This window comes from Perca flavescens, chromosome 2, assembly GCF_004354835.1.
Source record: "Perca flavescens isolate YP-PL-M2 chromosome 2, PFLA_1.0, whole genome shotgun sequence".
In the NCBI taxonomy this organism is placed as follows: Eukaryota; Metazoa; Chordata; class Actinopteri; order Perciformes; family Percidae; genus Perca; species Perca flavescens.
The window spans coordinates 14105781-14132131 of NC_041332.1; the positions used below are offsets into that span (position 1 = coordinate 14105781).

At 39.5% G+C, this 26351-nt stretch overlaps 2 protein-coding genes across 3 annotated transcripts; both read right to left on the reverse strand.

The window, feature by feature from the left end:
* Positions 1-54: 54 nt before the first annotated feature.
* Positions 55-18871, reverse strand: wbp1lb (WW domain binding protein 1-like b). 2 transcript variants are annotated; one of them, XM_028566850.1, is made up of 4 exons: positions 18462-18871; positions 10088-10190; positions 5676-5837; positions 55-3269 (listed from the first exon to the last, which is right to left on the reverse strand). In XM_028566850.1, the coding sequence occupies exons 1-4, from the start codon at positions 18546-18548 to the stop codon at positions 2428-2430; spliced, it is 1194 nt and encodes a 397-aa protein (XP_028422651.1). In that variant the 5' UTR covers positions 18549-18871; the 3' UTR covers positions 55-2427. The 2 variants fall into 2 exon arrangements, with proteins under 2 accessions (XP_028422651.1, XP_028422652.1); XM_028566851.1 differs by lacking the exon at positions 18462-18871 and adding an exon at positions 13046-13142.
* A 469-nt stretch (positions 18872-19340) lies between these two features.
* On the reverse strand, positions 19341-26188 carry poll (polymerase (DNA directed), lambda). Its single transcript, XM_028598759.1, has 9 exons — positions 26105-26188; positions 25251-25394; positions 24849-25146; positions 24453-24570; positions 23713-24051; positions 23353-23526; positions 21920-22048; positions 20445-20613; positions 19341-20345 (listed from the first exon to the last, which is right to left on the reverse strand). Exons 2-9 carry the CDS (start codon positions 25363-25365, stop codon positions 19984-19986), a joined length of 1704 nt encoding a protein of 567 aa, XP_028454560.1. The 5' UTR covers positions 25366-25394; positions 26105-26188; the 3' UTR covers positions 19341-19983.
* Between the last annotated feature and the right edge of the window lie 163 nt (positions 26189-26351).

A 26351-nucleotide genomic window follows, 5' to 3' on the forward strand; every position in this document is an offset into this window, starting at 1 on the left:
TCAATAAAGTTCAAAGATAAGGTGTGTGTTACATTTTTAATCCATACAAATGAATGAATTTAAAGGGCATGTTTATTGAAAATACATCCATATTGGTTGCTGTAATAAATGGCTTATGATCAGAACATTCAAAGGACATGTGCAAAACCACCTTACACACTGGTGAAGAAAGAAAACGTGTCTTTGGCAAGATGCCCCTGATCTTCTTAACAAGTTATCTACTAGTCAAACGAACCCTTCACACAACTTAAGGATAAGTTATTTAAAAAAATCTTTTTCTAACAGACAAAAATAATAACCATGAGAAAAAAATCCGACCATAACAATAAAGCTAATGATTTCATAAAAAATATGAAAGCAACTATTTGGTTCGCAAACATGTGACAGAACATTATACACATTTTCAAATATAAAGTGGTTCTAAAATTGTATACAGTTCCATTATTTTTTTAAAGGATTCAGCTCATATGAAAATAGCTTGTCTTGGTTACATGTACCACAATCACACAATATCACTTTCTAGCTCACAAAAAGCATTAACATATAAAGAATTTTAGAGTGTGTTCAGACATTGATGTGTAAGATTCAATCATCTTACTGCTAATACATAAAGTTCACATTACATTTTCAACTATATAGAAATCTGTGAGACCAATGACAGAAACATTTGTGCTTTGCAGACATTGCAATGTGTGCATTTTTTAGGGTGCTACGAGGAAATCAGAAAAAAGAACACGTGCATGACAATGAAATGTAGCATCACCAAGTTCCAATTAATTTCAGAGAGTGGGAAAACTAAAATTTCACTTAATTTGTAAGTTTTACACAGCACGCTCATAGCATTTTCCATGGCCAATTCATCATCAACATCTAATCTATAACAGCCCCTGTAACATTTGGATTAAGGTTGGATTTAAAACATTTAAGCTCTTAAAGGCGTTTCAAACTAAGTCTTCCAGAGAAGATACATTAACAGAACTATTTGGTATATATCATTATAAATATTGCTTGTTAACTTATTGTATTGTTTGTCCATAAAACAAAAAACCTGTTGTGCAAAACTCTTTATTTATTTATAGATATTTGGATATTAAGAAAAGCCAAGGACAACTATCAGACTTATTTTATTACCTTATCTGAATCTATGTGTTTTTTTTAATCCAAACTAAATTAACTAAAACTTAAGTCCCGTAAGATGTATTTGTCAACTCAACAGGAGGAGAAGCATTTTATACTGTATAGTGGGTTTAGGCGGTAAACTATTTAAGTGACTCACACCAAAGTTTGAGGTCTGAAGTTGCCCATCTCAGTTATAATCTCTAAGAAACGTATCATTGTTCATCAAAGTTCTGCATTTTTCTGGGTAGTCATACTACAAAGATTCATTAATTTAAAAAATGATTGTGTACAAAGTGAATCGGTTGCATTCCATAACAATCCACAGAGGTCCATTTCTTACAGATGTAACAAAACCCTAACACACTAAATCATGTACTGCGTTTTAAGACTGAATTAATGAAAGCATTTTCTGTTTTGATTTGTTTAGCTAAAAGCTCATTTATAAAGATAAATACACTTTGTGCAAAATAGGAACTGCTCACGTCAAGATTTGTAAATGCACTTATACTTCTCTATCACTAGCAGGGCAAATAGAGAGCAACAAAAACAGCCAAGGCAGAGCGTTTTTTTAAACGCTGAAAAGCACTTTAGAAGTATATACGGGACATCCCACACAGTCTTGTTCTAGTGTCCCTGTACAGTATCAGTTTGCATAAGCACGCACTGTGGTAAATCCACATTGCACTCATCCAAAATGTTCCTGCTGTGTTTTTTTTGCCACTACGTACTGTAGTTTCCTGCCTGCAGAGAACTGCTTTGCAGAACGGTTGCAAGCACCAGGCGGTGAGGAAGGCTGCATTCATCCTGGGCACCTAATGTCCTGTCCTGACGTCACAGCTTCAGACAGTGTGTCAGTAGCTTCCGTTGCATGAGAAGGACAACTGAAAGACACTGTGTGTGTGTGTGTTTGTGTGTGTGTGTGTGTGTGTGTGTGTGTGTGTGTGTGTGTGTGTGTGTGTGTGTGTGTGTGTGTGTGTGTGTGTGTGTGTGTGTGGTCTCAATTGACACAGGCTGTTAAAGGGCTTCAACTGCCCAAACATAAGTCATAATACACAGGTTAAGGCCACTGTTCCAGTGAGGGGAGGAGAAGGCTTTCTCAGCCTTTGGATCCGACTCATATTCAGTTGATATTCCCCCGCCTGCTCCCACCCCTGTTTTATCAAAGATGCACACATTCATAAAAATACTCACTCAGAAAGTATTTAGCCATAAAACATTTGCTCAGATACAAACGCATATGCCTCCATGCTCTGTCTCAAGTGCTCTCTCTCCTTCCCTCTATGAAACAAAAGGTGTGCTGACTGTATTTCAGCCCTGCGGCTCAGTGCTGGTGCTGTGGTGCGGTCCCTCCTGCTCGTTGATGGTGTGGAGGAGGAGGCACACTGGAGGGTGGAGCGCGGCGCTGCCTATCTGGTGAGCCGGTTGAGGAGATCCTGACGGCCCACGTGCGACCCGCCTCTCCAGCCCGCCCAGCGCCTGCTCCTCCTCCCCACTGAAGGAGGCTCGATGGCCACAGCTGTCGCAGAAGTCGCCCGCCTCCTCCCCCTCCTCTTCCTCCTCCTCTTTGTCGTCTCCCGCGTGCCCCAGCAGGCTCTCTAGCTCCCTCAACTCCTTGCCTTCCTGGCCTGTCCCTCCAGCTCCACTAAAACCGCTGCTCCCACGTGTGCCGCACACACACACCTCAATCCCAGAGTCACCTGTGAATCGCCTGCTCCTTCCGTTGGGGAGTCGGTCTTTGTCCTCAGCAGAACCCTCTGACGGGTCCTTTAGCAGGTGGTCCTTGCAGGAGTCGTCCCCACTTTCACTTCTTTTCTCCTGGCTGGTAAGTCCCTCCCTACTGAGCCCATCTGACAGCAGTATCATGCCTGAATCTTGTGCTGTCTGCATGGGCTTGTTGTCAGGCTTTGGCCTCAAGTCTAAGGTGGGGGTTTGTGGTTCCTCTGTGCTGGGTCTGCAACACAGACTGTCAGAGACCGGGGGCACTGGAGTGGGCTGGATGGTTGGACAGTGTCTCTCCTGCTGCTCAGGAGCCAGTGGACTAGAAGCCACTGATGATGGGCCTGTGTGTAAGGCACTGTAGGGAGGGGGAGGAGTCGGTGGCCGGTTGACCACCTCTTCGTAGTCAGGCAAGAGGTAGTTTGGCAGAAACCCTGAAGAGAAAAAGCATACATTTGAATATGCCCTGAAATAAATGTTTTATTTTATGTAACCAGCATTGACTGATTCCTAAACATTTCAGTATGACTTCACTTGAACTTTCTGGGCCATTATTCAAACATTCATAGAGCAATAGGGAGAAAAATGTGACAAAACAAGCTAATTTCTGGGTCAATTGTGTGCTGAAGACTGTTGCAGCACTGTGCAAGATGGTGTCGTAACACTGGCGAGGTACCAAAAGAGCAATGCTGGCCGTTTCCTGAAAACTGGGGCATGCAAACAGGGAAGGTTCTGACGCTGTGTGAAACCAGGGATACATGTCAGTGCAAACATTACATTTGAGCCAGGGACCACTGCTTTGTTTGTCACTAGTTTTAAATACCTTAGTTTGATGTAACTAGGAGACTACAGATTAGAAATGAATATTCTTGAAAAAAGTTATTCAGTTCAGCCCCAAGTTTTTCATTCCAAGAAACAATGAAGGAAGTGGCTGGACTACATGACATCGTCCCCTCAACAGACCTGACACAGGTGTACTGTGAGTCATACGCTGCAACTGGTAGGCTTAGTAATGGGGTCAAGTAATACAAATGTACCAAAAAGTGCAACAAAACTTTTTATTTTATTTTTTACAAAGCGGAAGAATCATGAGTTCAGTGTGGCGATTCTTTGTCCCATTGAAAAGAACTGACAGCTCTTCCAAGCTAAGATGTTTGGGGGAGAGAGGTTTAGGACCTGCCTTGAACAACCATAAATACTTTTCATCAATTTAAGGCTGTTTTATGCTTCTGCGTCGAATCGACAGCATACCCCCGCAGACCCCTCTGCGTCGATGCTTACCCCTGTCGCGCACCTCCAAAAATTTGTAACTTTGCGTTGAGGCGACCCAGACCGCAAGGACTGTGATTGGTCAACTCGTCCTGTGCCTACTGTGGGGAGAACAGCAACATGCTAGATCACTGACATAAGCTTTGCAAATAAACTCCGACATATTTTGGTTACAGTGACAGGGTTATCCGTTTGTAAAGTGTCTATATGTCAGACAGTAACGTTTTGAAATTAGCACTTCGCCAGCAAGCAGTGCTTTGTGGGTAGTTGTGCTAAAGTTTGCTTGCTAACATAACATAAACTGGCTCTCTCTCTTTCGTCGGAAATGGTATCGACCTTCCGGAAACCACACACCCCCTAGCGTTCTGGCGGTGAAATGCACCACGATGCAAAGAAACGCGCTCAACCCCAACGCAGAACCTCGAAAGGCTCACAACGTTATTTAGTCCCTCAAGCTGACTTGACAATGATAAGCAAACCAACATTAAAAAATATGTCAACAATGTCTATGTCGACAAAAATGACACTCTCAGCTCTGCTGCGTTTCTAGTTCCTTATCATTATCAACTTTGTTTTGTTTGAAAATTGTTTCTGTGATTACAAAGTTCACACTAGTTGATGTTCACGGAGTAGTATTCATGTATTTTAAAGGGGAACTAAATTCATACATGTTTCTCCTATAGTCTAAGACAGGCCAAAAATATTTTCAAATCCAAAAACTACAGTGCTAAAACTAGAATGTGTGATGCCATCATGTATAAACTGCTCCATGGGCAATAAATTAGGAAACATGTTATAGATGTCACTGAGAGCGCCCAAGGGAATGTTCTGAGTATATGGGAAAATGTTCTGTTTCAGGACTGAAAACACTACAATAGAATAAAGCTCATTAGGGTATAAAAAAGAAAAACATTCTGTGGGTCCACAAAATTAGTCTACTATTCATTGTCTATGGAGCAGCTCCAGACTTTATACTTGATGGCATCACAAGTTTAAGACTTACATCTCTGGTTTCTGGCTTTGAGAGAGAGTAGCTCATGTTCACAAATATTGATTGAACTTTCCTCGGCCATGGAAAAAAAACTAGTGGAATTCTTAATTTAAGGTGGTGTTCCCCTTTAAGTAGCTAACATTGTGTGTTTTTTTTGTTTTTTTGGGGGGGGGGGAAGCGCCACCCAGTTGTAAACAACATTAATATCACCGTATAAAGTTGCTGTAGCAAACTTGTTAGCAAACAGTGGACTCCTTACTAATCTTGCAGACACAGAGCAACATTAGCATTCATTTGGAGTCGTGTTTCTGTCTACCTGGCAAAATTAAGTCCAATTTTCTCTCTACTTTTGGCTCTGTTTTGCTCTCCGCCAACTCCTGAGAAAAAATGTCTGTCTCTTTAGCTGCTAAACGCTCCACTATGTTCACTAGTCGAAAACTTTGTGTGTGCGGTTTATTGATGAGCAGGTAGTGTATGGTGAGTTTAATCTGAACTTTTTGGTATATAAAAAAGTTACAAATCAGGTTTTATCATCATGTTGTGTGTGTGTGTGTGTGTGTGTTGGAGTGGTAGCTCTTACTGAAGTAGAAGGGCACAGAGGGGTAGTTGTGTGCTTCGCGGTAAGCGATGAGGTTAATCTCATGCTGCCGTTGTTGCTGCTGCAGCCGGTGTTTGGTGCGGCGATGGTGACACACACAGCAGCAGCTCAAAATGAAGATGATCGCCCATACCAACCAAAACCCTGAGGTGAGAGGAAGATCAACACTGTCATGTTATGTTTAAAATGGAACTCCAGCAAAATCAATCAAAAGTAAATGGGATCGTTGGCCTGATATTTTAAAATAAACTCACAGGGTGATGAATAGGTTCAAACAGGAAAGATTGTGCTGTACGATAATGGAAATGTAGAACTGTGCTGTACATAAAAGCCCTGCTGCTAACACAAAAATAACACTGCAGATCAAATAATGACAACATCTGATTCTAGGGAAACATTCACGTGCTTGTACACCGTATGTATTGCATTTTAAATTGAATGACATAGAATAACTTCAATCATCATTGAGCGGTCCAAGTACAGTTTTTATTTCTAGAACAAGGCGCTGAGAGGTTCCTCTATGAAGCAACCCAATATATAACACCACAGAAAAACATTCCAGCATAATGGGATTGTTTAAGAACAATATGTGCTTTTTCTCTATGATATGAAGTACTAATTTTCTACAAAGGCATTATTTGTAGAACTGTACTATCTAGAATCCAGTCTAAACAGAATTAGAGAGCAAAAACTGGCGTCAAAAACGTGTTTATGTCTCTGCCAACCAAGTTGCAGTTTACATCCGTGTATGTCTAGAGTCATATATGTAGTGAATTTGATTTAATAAAAACAAATGTAGTTTTTGGCAAAACATGAATGCTTCACGCACATCTTCAACCTGGCAGCAGAGATCTATGCAATCACCACAGATTGATATATAGTGCAGAAATGCGAAATATTGTCACAATCTGCCCTTCTGTTCCTGAGTTATGGTGTTGAATAATGGCCAGAGAAGTGTGTTTGCAGAATAGTATGATGTCACAGTGAAGTTAACCTTTGGGATATAAAACGCCATCACTTCATCATTTTATCCTATTAAGACATTTGTGTGAAATGTTGTCAGAATTAGCGTAGGAATTCTTAAATAATGGCCAAACACTTGTTTTATGACCATCGTGACCAGTCCAGAAGGATGCTAGTGCCAAATATGAAGACATTCACTCAAGGAGTTCCTGAGATATCGCGTTCACCAGAAAGGGACAGACGTAAGGTCGCAGAGACCTTGACCTTCTATCACCAAAATCTAATCCGTTCATCCTTGAGGCCAAGTGGAGGTTTGTGCCAAATGTGAACAAATTCCCTCCAGGGCTTCCTGAGGTATGTGTTTTCATGAATGGGACAGACTGACAACCCAAAAAGATTATGCAGGCCACGGCTGTTGCCAGCATGGAGGCATAATAAAACTACATGACTTAAAGAGGCCTAAATTGTGACATAGTAGGAGTATGGTTTTGGATTATCTTAATAGCGCACAACAGAACATAACTTACCTCAAAGGGCACATATAATAACATATACATGAATATTTATGCCACCAAATGAGCTGAAATCCAATTACTGTACATATAAAAGGACATTTTAGACTCCTTAATTTGATTAAGACTAAAAGTAGAATACCTGGTTCCAAAGAAATATAAGGCTTTTTTTAATCATCCAGCAACATATAAATGTTTATTTTTCTCTGAGAACAGGCAACAATGAAATGCATGAGACTGAAATGTTTTCTATGGGTTCAAGCTCATTTGGTGGCATGTAAATACATGTATGCAGTAAATGTGGGCTAACATGGCTAACATAACTAATCACACAAACTCATAATGACTTGATCCTTTAATATTTTTGAGTAACAGGAATTCATGATACATCCTGCATTACTTCCTGCATTAAATCATCAATCAAGCAATGCATTTCTTACACCTGCGTTTTGTACCTTATTATGAAGTGTTACCTAATAACTTAGGGTAACATATACTGTAAGGTCTGCATGTAGAAAAAAAAGAATTTCAAAAATGTTGCTGCCAGCATTTTTTTTGTTTACCAAATCTTCCACAAATAGTGAGAAAAAAAAGGAAAATATGTCATTAAAACTACATCATGTTGGCAGTGCAGTCCAACAATTCAAGATCAAAGCTGTGAGAATATAATTTATGCCGTAATATTAACTGTATGTGTTGCCATTTTGGAAACATACTCCCCGACCCCAACATTAATGCCTGTTGTTGACCACATCCTAATGACCTTAATGAAACTGAGAAATAACTTGTCATGGTAGATTTAGACAAGGAGATTTAAAAAGGTTAAGGGGGTCAGATCAGTAACACTGCTGGAGCATGGAAAGACATAATGTCAAAGAGCATGCCAAAGATCTTATTTCATTGCTGCCTTGTGAAGAAATTCAGGCTACGTTGTCACAGACTTTTAAAGAACACTTTCCAAACACATGTAAAGTAAGACATTTAATACTGCACTTAGACATGTTCCCACAGTTCATCAGCTAACAACTAATACACAACATACCTGAATATATAGTTCATTTAAAATGTTTTAACATTTTCAAAAACTAGAATGAAATACAGCTAATACATCCATACATCTATAAATTGCAGGAACGTCTGTCTGTCTGTCTGTCTGTCTGTGTGTGTGTGACAGGTGTCTTGCTATGGGCACGAATAAGTGCAGTTCCAAGTTTGACGTTGTTTGGATTAGAAATGCTAAATATATCGTTAAATATATATCAGTAAAAGAAGCACACATTGGCTTTTGCCCTTCTGGCACTGCAATAAGGTTGGCGAAAAAAAGGTGCTTCAGATTATTCCTTCACAGCGCTGTGCAATGCGAGAAAATCTCAGAGCTGAACTGTGCAGACACATCAGTTTTCATCAGACTCACCCTGGGTCTGGTTAATTAAGTCTACTGCTGACAACACAACACTAATAACATTACCTTCGCCAAAATACCCCTGCGAATCAAATCCCCTACGATCATACCACACGAGACAAGACTCTCTCTCTCTCTCTCCCCACACAGTCCGGTTCTGGTGGTTGATTAATGCAGATATGTGCGGTTTAGCTCTCATAAAGTGCTAGGTGGGTAGCACACTGCCATGAATCCAATGTCTGATTACTCCACATTTTCTTTTTTTAAAGATTATGTTTTGGGCTTTTCCGTCTTTATTCGACAGGACAGCTAAGTGAGAAAGGGGAGAGAGGGGGAAGACATGCAGGAAATTGTCACAGGTCAGACTCGAACCCTGGAACACCGCATCGAGGCATAAACCTCTAATTATATGTGCACCTGCTCTACCCACTGAACCAACCCAGCCACATTACTCCACATTTTCATTGTGATATTTTGTGATTACATTCTGAATCTGCAACGTTCTCTGTCAGGTAAATCAGTAAGTTAGTAGTAGGGTATACAGGGGAGTTGCATATGAAGTGGTTTGGGGCCCTTCTGTAAGTAATTTTGGGGTACAATTTGGTTTTAAAGAATTGTACAAGCAGCAATACCACAGGCCAAGCAATCGGCCCGTTCCAAACAGGCACATTTTCAACGGGCACTGCACTAGTAGTATTTAACAACAAGTAAAGAGCTGTAGATAATTTACTGTAGAAAAGGAGAAATGTATTTTGTCAAGGTAAAAAAGCCTCTGAAGTAGTATTTAAAGTATGAGAAAAAAAAAGTATTTTTTTAACCTTGAAGCATATTAACATGTTCTAGTAGAAACCCAAAATACAAGTATGAACCTGAAAATAAGCATAATATGGGACCTTTAAGCCATTGTTAAACACAGGAATTGGGACAATTAAAAATCCAGCCAAATTGAATCTTAAGTTTTTATAACTCAAGGAGTTAGTTGTATGTAATGCAAAAAACAAAGATTGCAATGGGGGAGGGGTGTTTTGGTAAATTGACCGGATGCTCTCGCTGGTGGATTATCAAGCATTGCAGACTGATCTCATGAAGTGCCGTATTTATGACACGCCAATTTGTAGGCCATTATTGGCACGTTATCAAGACACATACTCGCTTTGTAGTGTGTTTATCAGCACCGCTTGGCCTCCATTGACTTACATTACCTTGCGATTGCGTGTGAATTGACGCCGTAGCGAGTAGTATGAAAGGGCGAAAATCCGTGTAGGGAGGTTGATCGAGGTGGCGGATGGGTTAAACACAGGACTTTCACCCAGGAGACCGGGGATCGTGTCCCGCGTGTCACGTTTCCTAAAGTCAACTGTCGCTTTCTTCTTTTCCTAAACCCAACAGGTTCTTCTTTTCCTAAAACCAACCCGTTCTTCTTTACCTAAACCCAACCCTATTATTGTTTTCCTAAACCCAACCCACTGGAAAATAGGGGTTAGAAGAAGAACAAAAAGGAAAAACAAGATACTTACACCAGAGCTCATAGTAGTAGCTGCAGCACTGAGACTTCCCACAGCAGTGTCCGGACTCACAGACGTAGCTCTGGTTGTTAATACCTTCACAGTGCAGTAGGCTCTGAAAGAGAGAAGCAGTGTCACTTTAAAAAAAGGAAAGTATGATCAACACCTCAACTCAACCTAAAAAAAAAATGCAATGCCATCTCAAGGCATCCGGTTACGGTGTGCAGTGCCAATAAAAAAAAAAGCCCCTCACCATGATTTTATTTTTTGACTCAGGGTGAAATTACGTTTGTTCGGTTTTTTACACTGATCAACAAAACAATGTTCATTGCCAAAGTAAAAAGAAATCTCTAAATTGATCTACATTAAGTCCAACTAAAAAGTATAACAAAAATGGTTTGGGAAATATTTGCCAATGTCAACTGCTTTTAGGAGCGGTAGAACAAGTTCAATTGAGATCACCAGAGCGTAATAAAGTACTGGAAAGGGATTTGGGGTTAAATACAGCACATTATTATTACATTATGTACTTCTAGCCTCCAACTACACAGCCCAGTTGAGTGTTTACCCAGCTGGGTAATGATGAAAAATAAAATGGTTAACCAAGGCCATAACATTTTTGTGTTTTTTGAGTGCTGCTAATGCTGTTCAGAGCTATTGTCACTTTAGCAGAGCACTCTGCACTCGGCAGCGCACCTGTCTTGCATTGGATGTCACTCCAGAAGCTCATCAGAATTATGAACATTTGCAATTTGTCTTATTGTTCTGAATTTTAACGTTTAATTCTAAATTATTTGGTTTCAGTTATTTTCCTGGTGGAATCTTCTCATTTTTGGTCTTTCAATTTTAATTTCATGGTTAACTACTAAAATCCTTGTTGCTTCTTAGCCCAGACAACCAAAGTGGTTTGACCTGACCAACTAACTGTCATCGTGTGAGCACTATGTTCTTACTAGCAGGGCAAAAACTGCTGCTACTTTATGTCCCAAAAAAAATCTTACAACTGATGGTAGTTGCTTGAGTCATTTTTACAGTGTCCCCTCTTTTGCCTGCATTTTGTCACATAGTACAAAGAGCACAGGTGACCGGACAGGTAACATTGACAACATCTCTGTTCTATTCAAGTGTCCTAGTGAGCCGGCATGCGCAATACCAGGACCCTGACACTGAAGCAGCTCTAATCTTACTACCTGTATTTACAACTTTACTTTAACTACTGTGACATGTCAACATGTCTACTGTGAAAAAGGCCTATTTCTGATATTAGTTGTTCTTGAGCTAGTTAATTGTGTCCTCCTTTTCTTCAATTTAGAAGGTTTTTTTTCTTTATTCTTTTTTTTCTCCTTATGCCGGTTACACACTGGATGCGTTGTGCGAGCGTATCAGCTGTGTGGCGTGTCCGTTTATATTTCGGCTCCCATGTTAACAGGTTAGAGCTTACACACTGCCTGCGTGACACGCGTGTCTCAGGCGCGTGTCACGCTAGAAATAGAACCGCCGCCTATTTTTCACGTGACACGCAAGCGTGTTGGAAGCGTTTCCAGGCAAAATAGAATAGGAAAATATGTTTATATGTCGTTTAGACTCAAATACATATTAATAAATGACATGTTGATGTTTGAAAGTCTCTAGGTTTTGATATAAATGTAATTAAAAAAAAACGAGCCCCCTTTGCAGCCTATTTTGCTGTCAATACTGCCGACGTTGTCTTTGCTGTAATCAAATCAGTATACATTTATGTTTAACATGGCATTTCATTTTATCAATGGGAAACATACATGTGTCCAGACAAGGCTAGCAGCAGCAGCACCGCGTCAGACACGTTTCTGGTGTGTAAGACATAGAAAAATCCACGCAGCTGACACGCAACAGAAACGCCACTCTCACACCACGCAGGCAGTGTGTAACCGGCCTTAAGTTAAGGGGAGGTCCGTTACATAAGCCTGTGGCTTTGTGACTTCTCCTGACACATTTATTATTTTTCCTGGGGGCTTTTTCTTCACTGTGTCCTCGTTACATACATTAAATACATATTCCTAAACAGGTTTTAAGCAGCATACAGGTACCATCATCTATGTATGGTGTGTAGTTTTCACACACTGAAAATCAATGACAAAACGGTATTCTCAAAAAAAGTCAGTATGCATACTTAAAGATTTTTTTGAGAGTGTTGTTGTTGATGGACATTACTGTCCCACAATGCAATTCACAAAATGAAAGGGAGGCAATACTCAAAGCTGCAAATACATTATTATACAGTAAAAGTTGATTTCTTATATACTTACCAGAAAAAAACCTGTATACTATAAAGATTAGTATATAGTGCATCCTTTGCACAGTTAGTATGTAGTATAGGATTGGAACTAGATGCCTAGCCCTGATCTTTGATTTAGAATAATAATAACACTGCAGATATCTAAGTTGTAGCCAACATTTATACTTAGCTCTGAAGTAAACAACCTAGCCACTTGTGGTGGAAAGGTGTTTAAGGCCCATATCAAGTGTAAATTTCTGAACCGCAGCCAGCACAAAACAACTCTGTTGCCGCAGATCTAATACACAATTTCAACTTAAAGGTTTAACTGAGGCATAATCAGAGCTTCAAAATTTCAAAATGTGTTTGACTCGACAGTCCACTTCCTCTCTCTCACTCATCCAAAATCAATTAGGCATTTGTCTACACTACAAAAGTCTGTTTTAACCTTCAATATAGCAAAATAGCAGCTATGCATGATTAAAAAGTAAACCTGACTTAGAGTATTCATGGACAGGACACAGGCAAGGCCATAATTAGATCAGATAGATCTGCATAGTGCCTAAAAGACAAGGAGCACTGTAATCAAAATCCTCTCATGAGAAAAGTCTGTGGATTTTTCCAGGAAGATCCCTCAGATGTTTTCTTCTAGATTAGCTTAATGATTAGCTAGACACAGATCTTAAAGAAAGATAGTTTTGCTCTCTATAGATTACCAGCACAGGTCCCAGATTGTGAGGCATGATGATCCAGGGTCCAAAAATCCCTCCAACCTCCTGGGTTATCCCACAAAAGAAGTCAAACAGCTCTCATACATACTCTCATACATACTCTCACTCCCTCTCCCTGCCTCCCTCTCTTTCTTCACTCCCTCTCCCTCTCCCTCTCTCCCTTTCCTCCTATGTCCACACACACACACACACACACACACACACACACACACACACACACACACACACACACACACACACACACACACACACACACACACACGATTGCTCTCACGGAAATTTCCAAGCAGAGCGAGCTCCTAGCTGGGCCGCTGCATGATGATACTGTGTAAGGCATACAGGGCAGTGAGAGGTGTTCGAGGCGTGGAGAGAACAGCAAGAAAAGCACGTAGAAAGCCAGACACAGATCAGTAACACAGGAATGGTTCGTCACCACACCAGATCAGCACAAACCAAGCTGCTTACAAATGTGTCCACAACCTCAAACCCGAAAGATTAGTCATTTCTCAACAGCTGTTTCAACCTTATTAACTTGTCATTTACAACAACAACAAAAAAAACAGCCCCAACAACAGGATTGAACTGTCTGTGTAATAAACACAGGATGCTCTGTTTCTCCACTCTGTCTCTGATAACTTCAGCTGTTTTCACTGACTCACTTACTACCCTCCACCATGTGGAGTACCATACTTGGCAGGCTGATTCCTTCTTGCAATTCGATACAGATTACCATCTAGATTGTTTGGGTCTTTAGCCCGCGCTGCATGAAGACAGCCGAGTACTAAGGGGGTCGGGGTTTCATAAATAGGCCTTTGTAAAGAAATAGTGCTCCATGTAATCTTAAAAAAATTAGGTGAAAGTTTCCAGTTATGGACTCTTTCCAGTCTTTTGCTGATGTTTTTATTATTATTATTCTTTTTCCCATTTCTACTTTATATTATCTACAATGCATATTTGCAATATTTTGTAGATATTTGAAAACTTTTCTTTCACTTTATTCAATCATGTCATGTATTCATTTTTTTATTTATCCTCTTCAAGATGTTTCATAAGATAACTTTGCACTGTAAATACTTAAAGAAATGTTTTTAGTCCAACTTTCATTCGGAGGCTTTTATTTTTATATTTCAGAAATAAGTAATTGAGAGTTACTAGCCCTTTACTAGCGCAGCAATCTGAGATTATATCAGTTCATGCGCCTTTAAGACATTAAAATCTAAATACTGGATGAAATTTGCTTGGAAGGTAAGGATGATATATATTTTATTACACCTTATAAGCATGGGAAATGTCACCCCTCAGCAGGAAATAGTTGCTGGAGAGGATGTGGGACAAGTAGCAAACTATAAACACACAGATTTCTTACACAATTCGTATGTCCACATTGATGCCCTTTTGGAAAGAGATTGAGAAAACTCCAAAGTATATTATTGACTTAAAATAACCTCTGATGGAGTTAGAAAATATTTTTGTTATTTGCTACTTGGAAAGATAAAATTGGTGGACATGCATCTTTTAAACATATTGCATGTGACGGCCAGTAAGCAGGTGACAAGGACATGGAAACAGACAAATCCACCAAAACTAAATGCATGGCTATTAACAATAGAACACATTTTGTAAATGGAAAAAAATAATATTACAATCAGAGATCACATATGTAAATGGAATAAGATCTATCCCAAAGATAGAATCTGTAAAATAAAATCTCAGATAAAAAAAATATTAAATAAAATAAATAAATAAAATCTCAATCTAGCCCAAGATTTGCAATAAAGTACTCCTGCCCCATTACAATCCCAGTAACCCCTTTCCTACCCGTCATACCCTTTTTTTGTTTTCTTTTTGTCTTTGTTTGTTTTGTTGTGGTCTGGTTTGTTTTACTTGAGTTTTGCAGTTATTTTTTGTTTTCTATAACTTTAACTTTACATTTATAAAAACCATTTTCAAAAAAATGCAATTGACTCTCAAGTAAACAATTGTCTGAAAGATGGTGAAAGAACATTGTAATAAAGTAATACAAACAAAACTAGGTGGTAGGGTGTCCATCACACAGCTGAACCTAAAAAACACAAATAACCTTTACATTATAAGACAGACAGCAAAGAATCTGGACAGACTAGATTCTACCTGTCTCTGATCCAAACAGGCAACAATGAAACTATCCACCTCTCACATGCAATACTACCAGATTAAAGGCAGATTTGGTTACCATTCCAGAAATGATTGCTGCGTTCGAAAATAATCAACGTTAATAATGAGCAGCTGATGAAATGAGCAGACAGTGATCACAGTTCAAAAATCCCCTGGTGACTATCAAATACTTTTCCTGGAGATAAGTGGCTACGGTTCTTAGTTCATTCTGACTGCACAGTCAGAGTTGATCCACTTAGCACAGGCCTGTAGGACTTGGCAAGTTAGCTGTTGCAAGACCTCGCTGACCCCTTATTTATTATTCTGTCCTGCAACAAAGAAAGGTGCTCTTTCATAGTCATCAAGGTTATGCATAACAAAACACCACTGATGCGTTACCAGCAACCGTTAATGCCATACACTCCCCCCAAAGAACAAACTTCAACAGCTGAGGTCAGTTCAACAAGCACAAGTTGCCTCATATCTAAAAGTTAGAACACATGGTATGCTTGCCAGCACTTTTAGATATAAGATTTAGACAAACTCTAGCTGTTACTTCTAAAGTTTCATTTCTACTTGTATTTTGGTTTTCTACTAGAACATGTTAAATGAAATGAAATGAAATGATCAAAATACACTAACGCATACTATCTGTCTGAATATACCTGTATCTACCCTCTGTTTTAAATGCTTAATTTTTGCACCTGTTTCTTTAAGCCCCCCTCCCAAAAAAGCCCATTCTGCTCTGGTTGGTCCAGCGTTTCCAGATCTTCTACATTTGTACCGTCATTGCTGCCAGGAATGCTACCTACAGTATAGTATATGGTATAATTGTGACATTACAACCACTCAAAGTTCTTACAGCTGGTTTAAAGGCACAGTATTTATATAGCACCTCGACCTGCTTTAAAATGAAAAAAAGACATGTAAATCTTGCTTTTTACAATATGGGACCTTAAAATGACTGCAATAGGTTAGACACAGAACTGTTGGTTCTTTACCACAATAGATCCAATTTTCAGCACTAATATTATTTACACTTGATTGTATATATATTGTAATACTCATCTTTATTTTTTTAAAGATTATTTTTTGGGCCGCTGCGGTAAGGACTGAGCCTTAGTGCGCGCATGCTGAACCAGGTGAGCTACCTATATAATGCACATTTTTATAATATAAAAAATATATAATGCACATATTTTTATTTTCATTTTTACATAAATATGTCTTACTTTTAATTTGTTTAAATATTTCCTATTCTATTTTATTTATTTTTAATTTTTATTTGTTCTTTATATATATATATATATATATATATATATTTTCTACTCGAGAATTAGCACAATATATGTTTTTTTATTGTCATCGCGATATTAACGGGCACAATATACACATCACAAAGGCTGCGACACATTGCGAAAACACTCAGGGATTTGTTCTGTTAGTTGAAGGAAAACTACACTTTATAATGTAAGGTAGGGTAAGTGTCACTTTTTTTAGTGCCTTTTATATTTAATTCAATGTTCAATTTGTTCAATAAAATAAAGTTTGAAATTATTTCCTTTCAATTCAACATGCAACTTGTCGTGTGAAATGCAGAACTGAGTACACTTTAATATCTGTTTATCGACATTGAACAACGTTATCGCATTACATTACATGTCATTCAGCGGACGTTTTTATCAAAGCAATTTCTATATATGTCAGAGGCCGCACGCCTCTGGAGCAACTAGGGGTTACGTGTCTTGCTTAGGGACACATTGGTTGATGTATCACAGTGGGAATCGAACCCGAGTCTCCCACACTAAAGGCATGTGTCAAATCCACTGCGCCATCACCACCCACCACATGTTTTCCTCATATCGTGTATCCCTATCAAGAATGGAGCATTTGTAACAAACCCAATCCAGAGATCAATAAAGTATTTTGATTGATAAACAACAGCCACTGAATACATCATGGTGAGAAAGCTCATATCAGCAGGAAGTGCACCTTTTTGACAAATCAGGAAACCGAAACAATACAGGTCTTGTGGATATACTGGTTAAATTAGAAGAAATGCATATAATCAGGCTGTATATAAGATTTAGAAAGGATGCCTGGCTCAGAGATCTTTGAGCACATTAGCTACGATAAAACAAAGAGGGTGATATCTTGTATGAAAGGACTGATTACATCCTGGTATGGGTAATTACTGAGAGGTTCTCTCCCACCTTTTTTACGACAAATAGCTCACATTTACAGTAACTGCAAATTATTAGGGAATTACGTGACAGGGATGCCAGTGACGGCCTTAAACTAGATTATCATTCAAATTGATTTAGACTAGCTTGTGAAGTAGTTGTGACATATCCTTGAGTCGCTTATCAGCAAAAATGCAGATGCGTGAATGCAGAATGTTGTTACTGCATCTATTTACTCATGCTACTCTAAGTCAAACATGCTTGCAACAACATAATGCTAAATCTGCTGCGTTGCCACACAGTTATAAATTAGTCTTAATTAGTAGTTTGCAAGTTTGTGGTTTCATACTCATGTTGTGCACACTTAGAAGTTTTCACTGAACAGTCATATGACCAAGAATGATTACTGACTAAATATAGCCTAGGCTATAACCTATGTTAATTGCGGTTAAGGACCAGTACTGGATGCTGACTAATCAATACATCACTCAAATTATGAATGCATTAGTGTACCCATAAGAAGCACAACTATATATAATATTGCCACCACAGCATGTCTCGAAAACTTGTAGTGTCAAAAGTGTAAGACTGCTGAGATTATAACAATGTCATTGTCAACACACTGACAATAAAATCTAATATCATTTTGACAGAATAGCTATTAGGTTCATTAACAAATATAGGCATTTTCAGTTTTGCTGGCAAAGATTAATACCAATAAGTGCTAGCTGTTATGTCTACCGGTGTGGCTGCATTCATACCTGAATAACTGCTTTTATTGTTTATGCAACTCACTTCTGGCTAAAATGTCAAACCTTTACCATAAACACAACAGAGCAAGGCCCTGGCTCATAAGTATCCCTTTACTTCAACAGTGCTAGGTACGTTAGCTATCGCAGTTAGCAACTGAACTCAGTCAGCATGCTAACATCTTTCTTGACAGCACAGTAAGTTAACGCTAGCCACTAACGACAACAGATATACTGTGCTGCAATAATGCAATAAGTTTGCTAACTTAGCCGGGTAACTAGCTAGCTAACAGTGCTGTGAGAGAGAGAGCCTTGTTTGTGACTGCTCAGCCTTACCCTGTCTGCTGCGGACTCGGTGGGGTTGACAGAGCCAACAGCGTGCAAAAACAATCCCATTTTAATAGCCGAACATACGCCTCTCATTCCTCCAAAAAGTAGATAACGTTACAGCTTCGGCAAAAACATACGCAAGCAAACACTGTTGTTCACAAACTGTGTCCGAATATCCTCAACTATTTCGCGGGCCCTGTCGCTCTGAGAGGCCGCTGCATGCGCCGCCTCCTCTGCGTCCTCGACATTTCAACTAGGCACGGTGCTGGCGCAACTGGTTGCTGTCGGTGCCACTGATACAGCTGTTACACAAGCCGTTCCTCCAGCAAAGGCACTCTGCCTTGGTCTACTGGGTGTGGCGTGGTCACCTCTACCCGATCCATGTGCGCAACGTGATGGGCGTTCAGTTGCGTGGATCGCCCATGGGGTCGCCACTAGTTTTGCGGACTGACCCGTGATTGGACAGCTCGGGCCAGCTGGGAAAAGACTGACCAATCACTGATCGGTGCGTCTCTAGTGCATGGCCTTGTTATCTTCCTGGGTTCCCCTTCTGAAGTTCATGGGGACACATGTACAAAACACGGTCATCTCTTCTCGAGTTTATGGGAGCACTTGTTTAAAATCATCTCTTTCCTCGCGAACCTTTAACTACGTTATCCCCCTCCCCCGTATTATACGGTATTCAATGTAAAAAGTGATTGGAAAGATTTAAATTGTACACAAGGCCAGTGAAATGTCTAATTAATACCCATTGTGTACAGGCCAGTTTATACTGAAACTAGAACCGAATTCCCTATTTCAGACTGAGGCTTGTAAACCTAATACAGTCCTAAGTAAACTATTGTGCAGTTCTGAATAAATGAAGAAAAAGAAAGAGATCTGCTATTACCCTTTGATATGTTTTATTACCATTACTCATCTTTCATAAAATATACAGCATCAAGCATTACCCATCTTAAAATTTATTTAAAAGGGCCAGTTCACTCAACTTACAAAATCACATATATTTCCATTTACCTCTAGTGGCATCCAGCCCTGTACATAGTTTTGGATTAACCTGTTAAGGTGTTAAAATATTCTCCCTTGAAACTTTTGCTGCCAGCCTTGTATAACGAGCAATTTATCTTTTAACAATGTTCTTTATCTTAATCCAACTGGCGTCTGCTGAAGAAACGTAAACTATCCCTTCAAAATAAACAAAGGCTCTGGACCCTATAACAAAATCCCATTCATTGTGTTGTATTGGGGTGGCAGCAGGAGTTTCAGAGGTGGACATCTCAAAACCTCAGCACATACCCCATCAACAATTACGTAAGAAAAATATGTCTTTTTGGATATTTGAGTGAACTCAACCCTTTAATCTGTAGAATTAAATTAACATTCAAGTCACACAGGGCTCTTGAATGATCTGTAGAGCAGTAAAACATCTTTAAAATTGGTTGAGCACAATTGCAGTAACCATTGTTATAATTCATCATTTATTATCATGATTTTAGTCATTGCGACTGGCTTGGTGATTGGCAAATCTTCACCAGTCCCTTTCATGAGGTTGTCTGTATGGTATGCCTAAAAGACTAAAAACATCCTTCTCTGTCGGTGTAGCAAATGAAGTGCCACTATACACCTTCAAGCTACCCTGGCGCACCACATCTTTGTTTAGCGAGTGCTCCGATAAGCTCATTTTTTTTGTCTTTGCCAGGGCTCTCATTGAGCGGTTAAAGTGTGCCGACCCGGTGAAATACATGAGCGCACAGGCAAACTCATTATAGGGCACTACGATGATGTCAAGCCTGCGGTGGCGGTGGCCGGGTCCTGGCAAATGGCACACACCCATGTATTTCTTCTGCTCTCCGTTCTCCTCGTGACTCACCAGGTCGTCTGTCAAAAACCCTTCGAAATAAACAGTTGGTTTTTTAGGTTTCTCTGACGGAAAACAAATGAATATGACACATGAGACAATCCTTAAACATAAAAGAAGATGGAGCTTACCACTGTCATGAAGGCTCTGTAAAACTTTGCTGAAAACCCCCTTGTGGGACTTGCCATCAGGATGAGATATAAGTATGTCCACATCTCCACATGTGGCCTTTCCCCGACGGTAGGAGCCACACGCCATCGCCACCAGGCCTGGGTCTATGGCCTGGACGGCATCCCTCACCTGCACATACACGCAAAAAAGAAGAGACAAAACATAGGCTATTATTAGTGCTGTCAGTTAAACGCGTTATTAACGGCGTTAACGCAAACCCATTTTAACGGCGCACATTTTTTTATCGTGAGATTAACGTTCTTTTTTTCTTTTTGGCCTAGCAAACTTTGTAGTTTTTTTCACATGCTGTTGCAACAACTAGTAACGTTAGAAAAACTACAACACCACACCGGATCTAGCTAGACCGGAAACAAAACAACAGGCACGCCGCACACACTTGTTTGGGCTGACGAGCCGGCCAAAGAGTACTAGGCTAACGTTACGTTTTGAGTGGATGGCGAGCGCGAGACGCCGAAATGGATGCCAATAAGAATCTGAATGGAAAGTTTACTTCTAAAAAGTTGCCAAATGGTTCCACTGACAAGAGCAAAGTGATCTGTGTGTTTTGTCGTTGTGAACTGAGCTATCATCGCAGCACGTCCAGTCTGAAATACCACTTGATGGCCAAGCACACAGCTGATGCGAATTCTCCGCCCCCTAGTCAAAGCCAGGCGACAAAAGCACAAAGCAAGCAAATCCACTTTTCCATATTGATAAGAGCATTAAAATGAGAAAAAATAATGGGACAAAAACAAATCAAGGGACATTTAGAATAGATAAAAATTTGCAATTAATTGCGAGTTAACTATGACATTAAATATTTTAGTGGTTTGACAGCACTAGCTATTATCCATCCTAGAGTGATGGAGCTTTTTTTTTTTTTTTGGCTTCTCAATAATAAGTAAAAGTATACTTATTTGCCAGTGTGCTTTTCTGTTTCCAGCCAAATGCTGGGAGGTAGGCTTACTGAAGCATCACATATTATTTTGACAAGCCGGAGGGAGTACACATGCTTTTGTCATCTATCTAATGTGCACTTTATATCTGGCAGCTTTGGAGGAAAAATAAAATCCAAGTAATACAATATGAAAACAACTAGCGTTGTACTCAACGCTCTGGAGTGAACAGGTATCTGGCTAACTTAAGATGCCGCAAGTTTCTAGAGTTAGTTTTCCCCTTTGGGATGCTCCACTTTGTGAGAACACAGTCTGGTTTTCCCATTATCAAGCAGTCAAGGAAAGCTGACACAAACCGTTTCCTTCTTCCAAGCCTTCTGCTTCCAAATTACTGAGGGTTAGAGCGAGGAACTTTTTCAGAGATGTCTCACCTCTACGCACTTGAATAAACACATTAATGTGGTGAAAGATGCAAACATATTTCAGTCATCATCATAGAATGATACATGTAGATATTGCGACAAATGAAGATGCATTACCACTTTCTCTATGGCTGCTGCTTCTTCTCTGGGCATTCGGTCTAGAAAGTCATCGTAGTGCTTGAGTCCTATTTTCTGAGTGTTGCTCAGGTGGGCTTTTGTGCGGATGTCCTCCAATGTGCGAAATCCCTAAAAGACAAATATAATTTCTATAAAAACTTGACTGTATATTACATATTAGATATGTCCCTCCTGTGTCCTTCTTGCCTTAGGTATCAACTTTATTAAAATTAGATTATTTAGCCCGCAGCTAAACTATTATTAATAAAAGCCTCCGATGAAGAAGCTCCTAATTAATTGGGATCCACGGACCGACAGATTATTTGAGATTTACAAAATCAGATAATGATAGAAGTAGAGATGCACCGATTGATTGGCTGGTGACCGTAATTGGCCAATTTTCACGTGATCGGCCACGACCGGTGACGGGCCGGTCAGTCTGACGTATGCCGATTTTATGCCAGTCAAATGCTGTAAATAAATAACATTGTAAAGGCTACCATACACAATGCATACTAATTATATATAGGCTAGCAAATAACAATAAACCCACTATTAATTGCATTATCTTAATGCAGTGTAACTACTGTAGCATGTAAATAATGCACATAAAATACAAACGTGAGCAAGGGTGTTCAACAATCACCATTATATCGCATCAACAGCCATGTGCAACCTACAGTAGCTTGCAGGTGAAGAACACAAACAACGAAATCACCATCTAACAATGAACTGACAACATAAGTTATACGACTTACAGTTCTCAAGGACGAACACACGCGATTTCCACTGGCTAGTTATCCTCCGGACAGCGAGTCTCTTTTTTTCTTTCTCTCACTTTCCCACCGGGTGGCAGTGTGAAGCGCGTGTCCACGCTATTCTCCAACATGCAACTAACAATCACTGCTTAAAGATGGCCTTTTGTACAAATGCATTACCTGTTTTCCCTGTTTTCATACAGAAGTTTAGTTTGCTAAATATATCACATTTTTAGTTGGAAATTGGATGTGAAAAGAAGGAAATGGTTCTTCCATAACATTGCACTTTAGATGTGTGTGAATTTCCCACACCAGGAGTAATTTATATAGTTCTATTTTATAGCGATCAATTATCTGTTCAAAAAATGTTCTATGCAAAATGTAAAATGTTCTATTAAAGAAAAGATTGAAAAGTGGTTAGAAAAAAATTTAATCGGAATCGGCTAAAATCGGTATCAGCAGGTCAAACTCAATGAAAAATCGGAATTGGCCTAGAAAATTGTAATCGGTGCATCTCTACATAGAAGGCTATAAATCCAGAGTTTCAATCTGGACTGTATTTATATTATGTGACATATCTGATAGTATAAAAAGATATCTTGTCACAGTGTTGAAGTGCAAGTCAAATTCAATTCAGATATGCCTTTATTATTGTGATTCAATGTGTGTCTCTACCTGTTGGTACCACAGCTGTGCAGTTTTAGCTCCTGCACCCCAGATGTTAGTAAAAAGCTCCAACACTGGCACAGCCTCCCCGAGGTGGTCTAGCTTCCGCAGGTGACCGCTCTCCATGATCTCATCAATTTTGTCAGCCATGCGTTTTCCAATTCCTGGGATCTGACAAGCTTCCTAAAACAAATGAAAAAAGATTTTGATTCAAGAAGGAATATACGCGAAATAATCCCTGTATTGTGCAATAAAAAAAATTAACGGCGTACTTTCCTGTCATCCGATAAAAAGTACTTGCTAGAGTATATTTAACAACTATACACATTACTGACACTAGCGACAACAAAAGCAACTGCATTAGGTTACCTGATATGATGTAATAGGCTTGTGGTAACTCTTTAGTGCGTTGACAGCCTTGGAGTAGCCCAGCGCCCTCCACCTGTCCCCCTGGTGTGTGTAGGCCTTGGCCAGCACTTCTAGTTTGTCTGTGATGTGTTTGTTGAAGTTATTACTTTTGGACTGAGAGGAGTGGGCACAGACCCACTTCCCTGAGACAGCCTTCTGAGCAGCAGAGTCTGAACCAGGGTCTAGGCTGGGGCCAGGAGTCTCCTCTTTGGGGTGCTGACCAGTGATGAGAGCTTCCAGGTCAGTCTGTGAGACCCCGTCTTCGTCTCCTCGCACTTCCTCTTTAGTGTCAGAGACTGTCTGAGAGTAAAATGTAATTTTAAACTTTAACACACACACACACACACACACACACACACTTGTTGTTAATATGTGTTCAAGGCTTAGCTTTTGTTCCCTATTGTACCAAATGGTAGTCTGGATCAACGTAACAAGTACATTTCCAGGATAAAGCTTTGTCCCTCACCTTCCGCTCTCTGTGTGTTGCCGTTCTTAAAATCCTTTCGCTAAGGGAAAACAACAACAAACTTCGAGCTAGCAAACAACCCAGAGGTTTTTTTCTCCTATTCTAAAAGGTATCTGTGGTGTAGCCAGACCTCACTCCACAGCACTTTGGATACAGGTCTGGCAAAGGGGAGACTAACCAACCGGTAACTGACTGAAAGACTGCAAAAACCTGTACACATCACATGGAAACCTACCATGTCTATGGTCTCCTCTTGCCTGGTCTGATCAGACACTGGTTCTGCAATAGCTTCTGCAGTAGGCTTTACATTCGATAACTCTTCTTTAATATTGTCATGTTTGGTTTCAGATTCCCTGTGTGGGGAGAACAATAAAAGACTGAAGTTATAAAACTGACAACTCATTGAATACTATAACATATATCTGCTGTCTCCATGTCAACACAGTATTGTAAATGCTTCAATTTTAAGCAGTAAATGTGACATACAAGTGAAAAGTAGATACACATTCACCATGGCTTGCTTCACTGTAGTGTATGGACAAGCACAATACTATGTATGTGATAAACTGGAAACATCATGAGATACAGATACAAGTTAGCATTCTAAAAAGAGTACTATTAGGTGATTAACCTCTTGGGTGAAATAAGGCTGTAGCTGTCAACATCCAGCAGTTGTTTCTCACTGATACACAAGCTCAACCAAATGCATTTCACCAGTTGGACTCCAGAGGGCATACAATCCACTTTCAGTAAGCGCAGAGCCCTGACCCTGTTCATGTTGTCATCCACAACAACATGACTGACACTGGGACACAGTGAACTCTCCGTCTGTCCTCCATTCTGCTGAATTTGTCTTTGAAAGATCTGGCATCTGGCAGTTCCTATTCCAGCAGGCAGGATGTACACTGTAACACCATTAAAAATGCTTCCTGGGACACAAGAAGAGAGGAACATGTTACAATGAGTGACTATGTTGCATTTTCTGGTTTCTTTTTTGATGTTTTTTCTCTTAATCCATGCACACACACACAACCTGAGACATCACATTCTTCAAGCTTCTTCTTTACTGGAGGTGCATCCTTTCCCAGTAACACTTTCGCTCTTTTAACTTTGGGAAAGGCTTTCATAATCCCGTGACGAGGCTCCATCTTGTGTCTTGAAGGGGGGCACCAGTGGCCTGTGACATGAAGCAGAAATATAAAGATATGTCACTTTAAAACCCACCCATAACTCTGGAACATAAGCGGTGTACTAGCTTCTAATCGTGCACCAAAACAGTGTTTGAGTATGTAATGGGTTCACAATGAATGCATTTTAGTATTAACCTTTGAGTACTGATGAAGTAAATGTATTTTGGGCCATCCCACCACTGCAATTTGATTGACGCCTGGTATCTTGCGTAACTTACAATTAACGTTAACATTAGTTAAAAGTAGGACTAGATACATAGCTACATCGTAACTTTTAGCTACAGTTAACGTTACTAAAACATATTGTGTTTTTCGTTAGTCAATTTATACTTCACAGAATCGGTAACTTATAACGTTAGAATGAAATTTGAACACAGGAAACAGTGGGACATGTTTCGGCTTGTACACAAATATCCAGCTAACTGACACAGCAGTTTATCCTGATTCGTAAAACAGACTGAAGAAATCAATCTATGATATCACAATACAGTGTTAGCTAGCTACCTCCCTTTAGCTTGTGCTAATGTTAGAAACAGCAAACAGTCGATCTTTCTCATAAATTGTTTCAATTATCGTTTTACTTATACTTTTTTTTTTAACTTTTATTTAAATTACGATTTAATTAATCTTAACATATCTAAATATAAATCCACATTTGAAGCAGAACATTCATAAACTGTAATATTTTGGCTCTTACCCCTGTTCAGACGGAACCATACGTAACGTTACAGACAAGCGGACAACATTTTGTTTAAATGTTTCTCTTCCGGGTCAATTACAAGATAGAAAAAAAAATAATTGGTTTAGTTTTGTTTAAAATGATATCTAAACTATACATAAAATCTACAAATTACATCGTTTTTGTATGTAATAACGTTTACGATGATTTATTAACGTTTATTATCCTAATTCTAAACATATTTTCCTGTGTGTCCTCTGTGTAT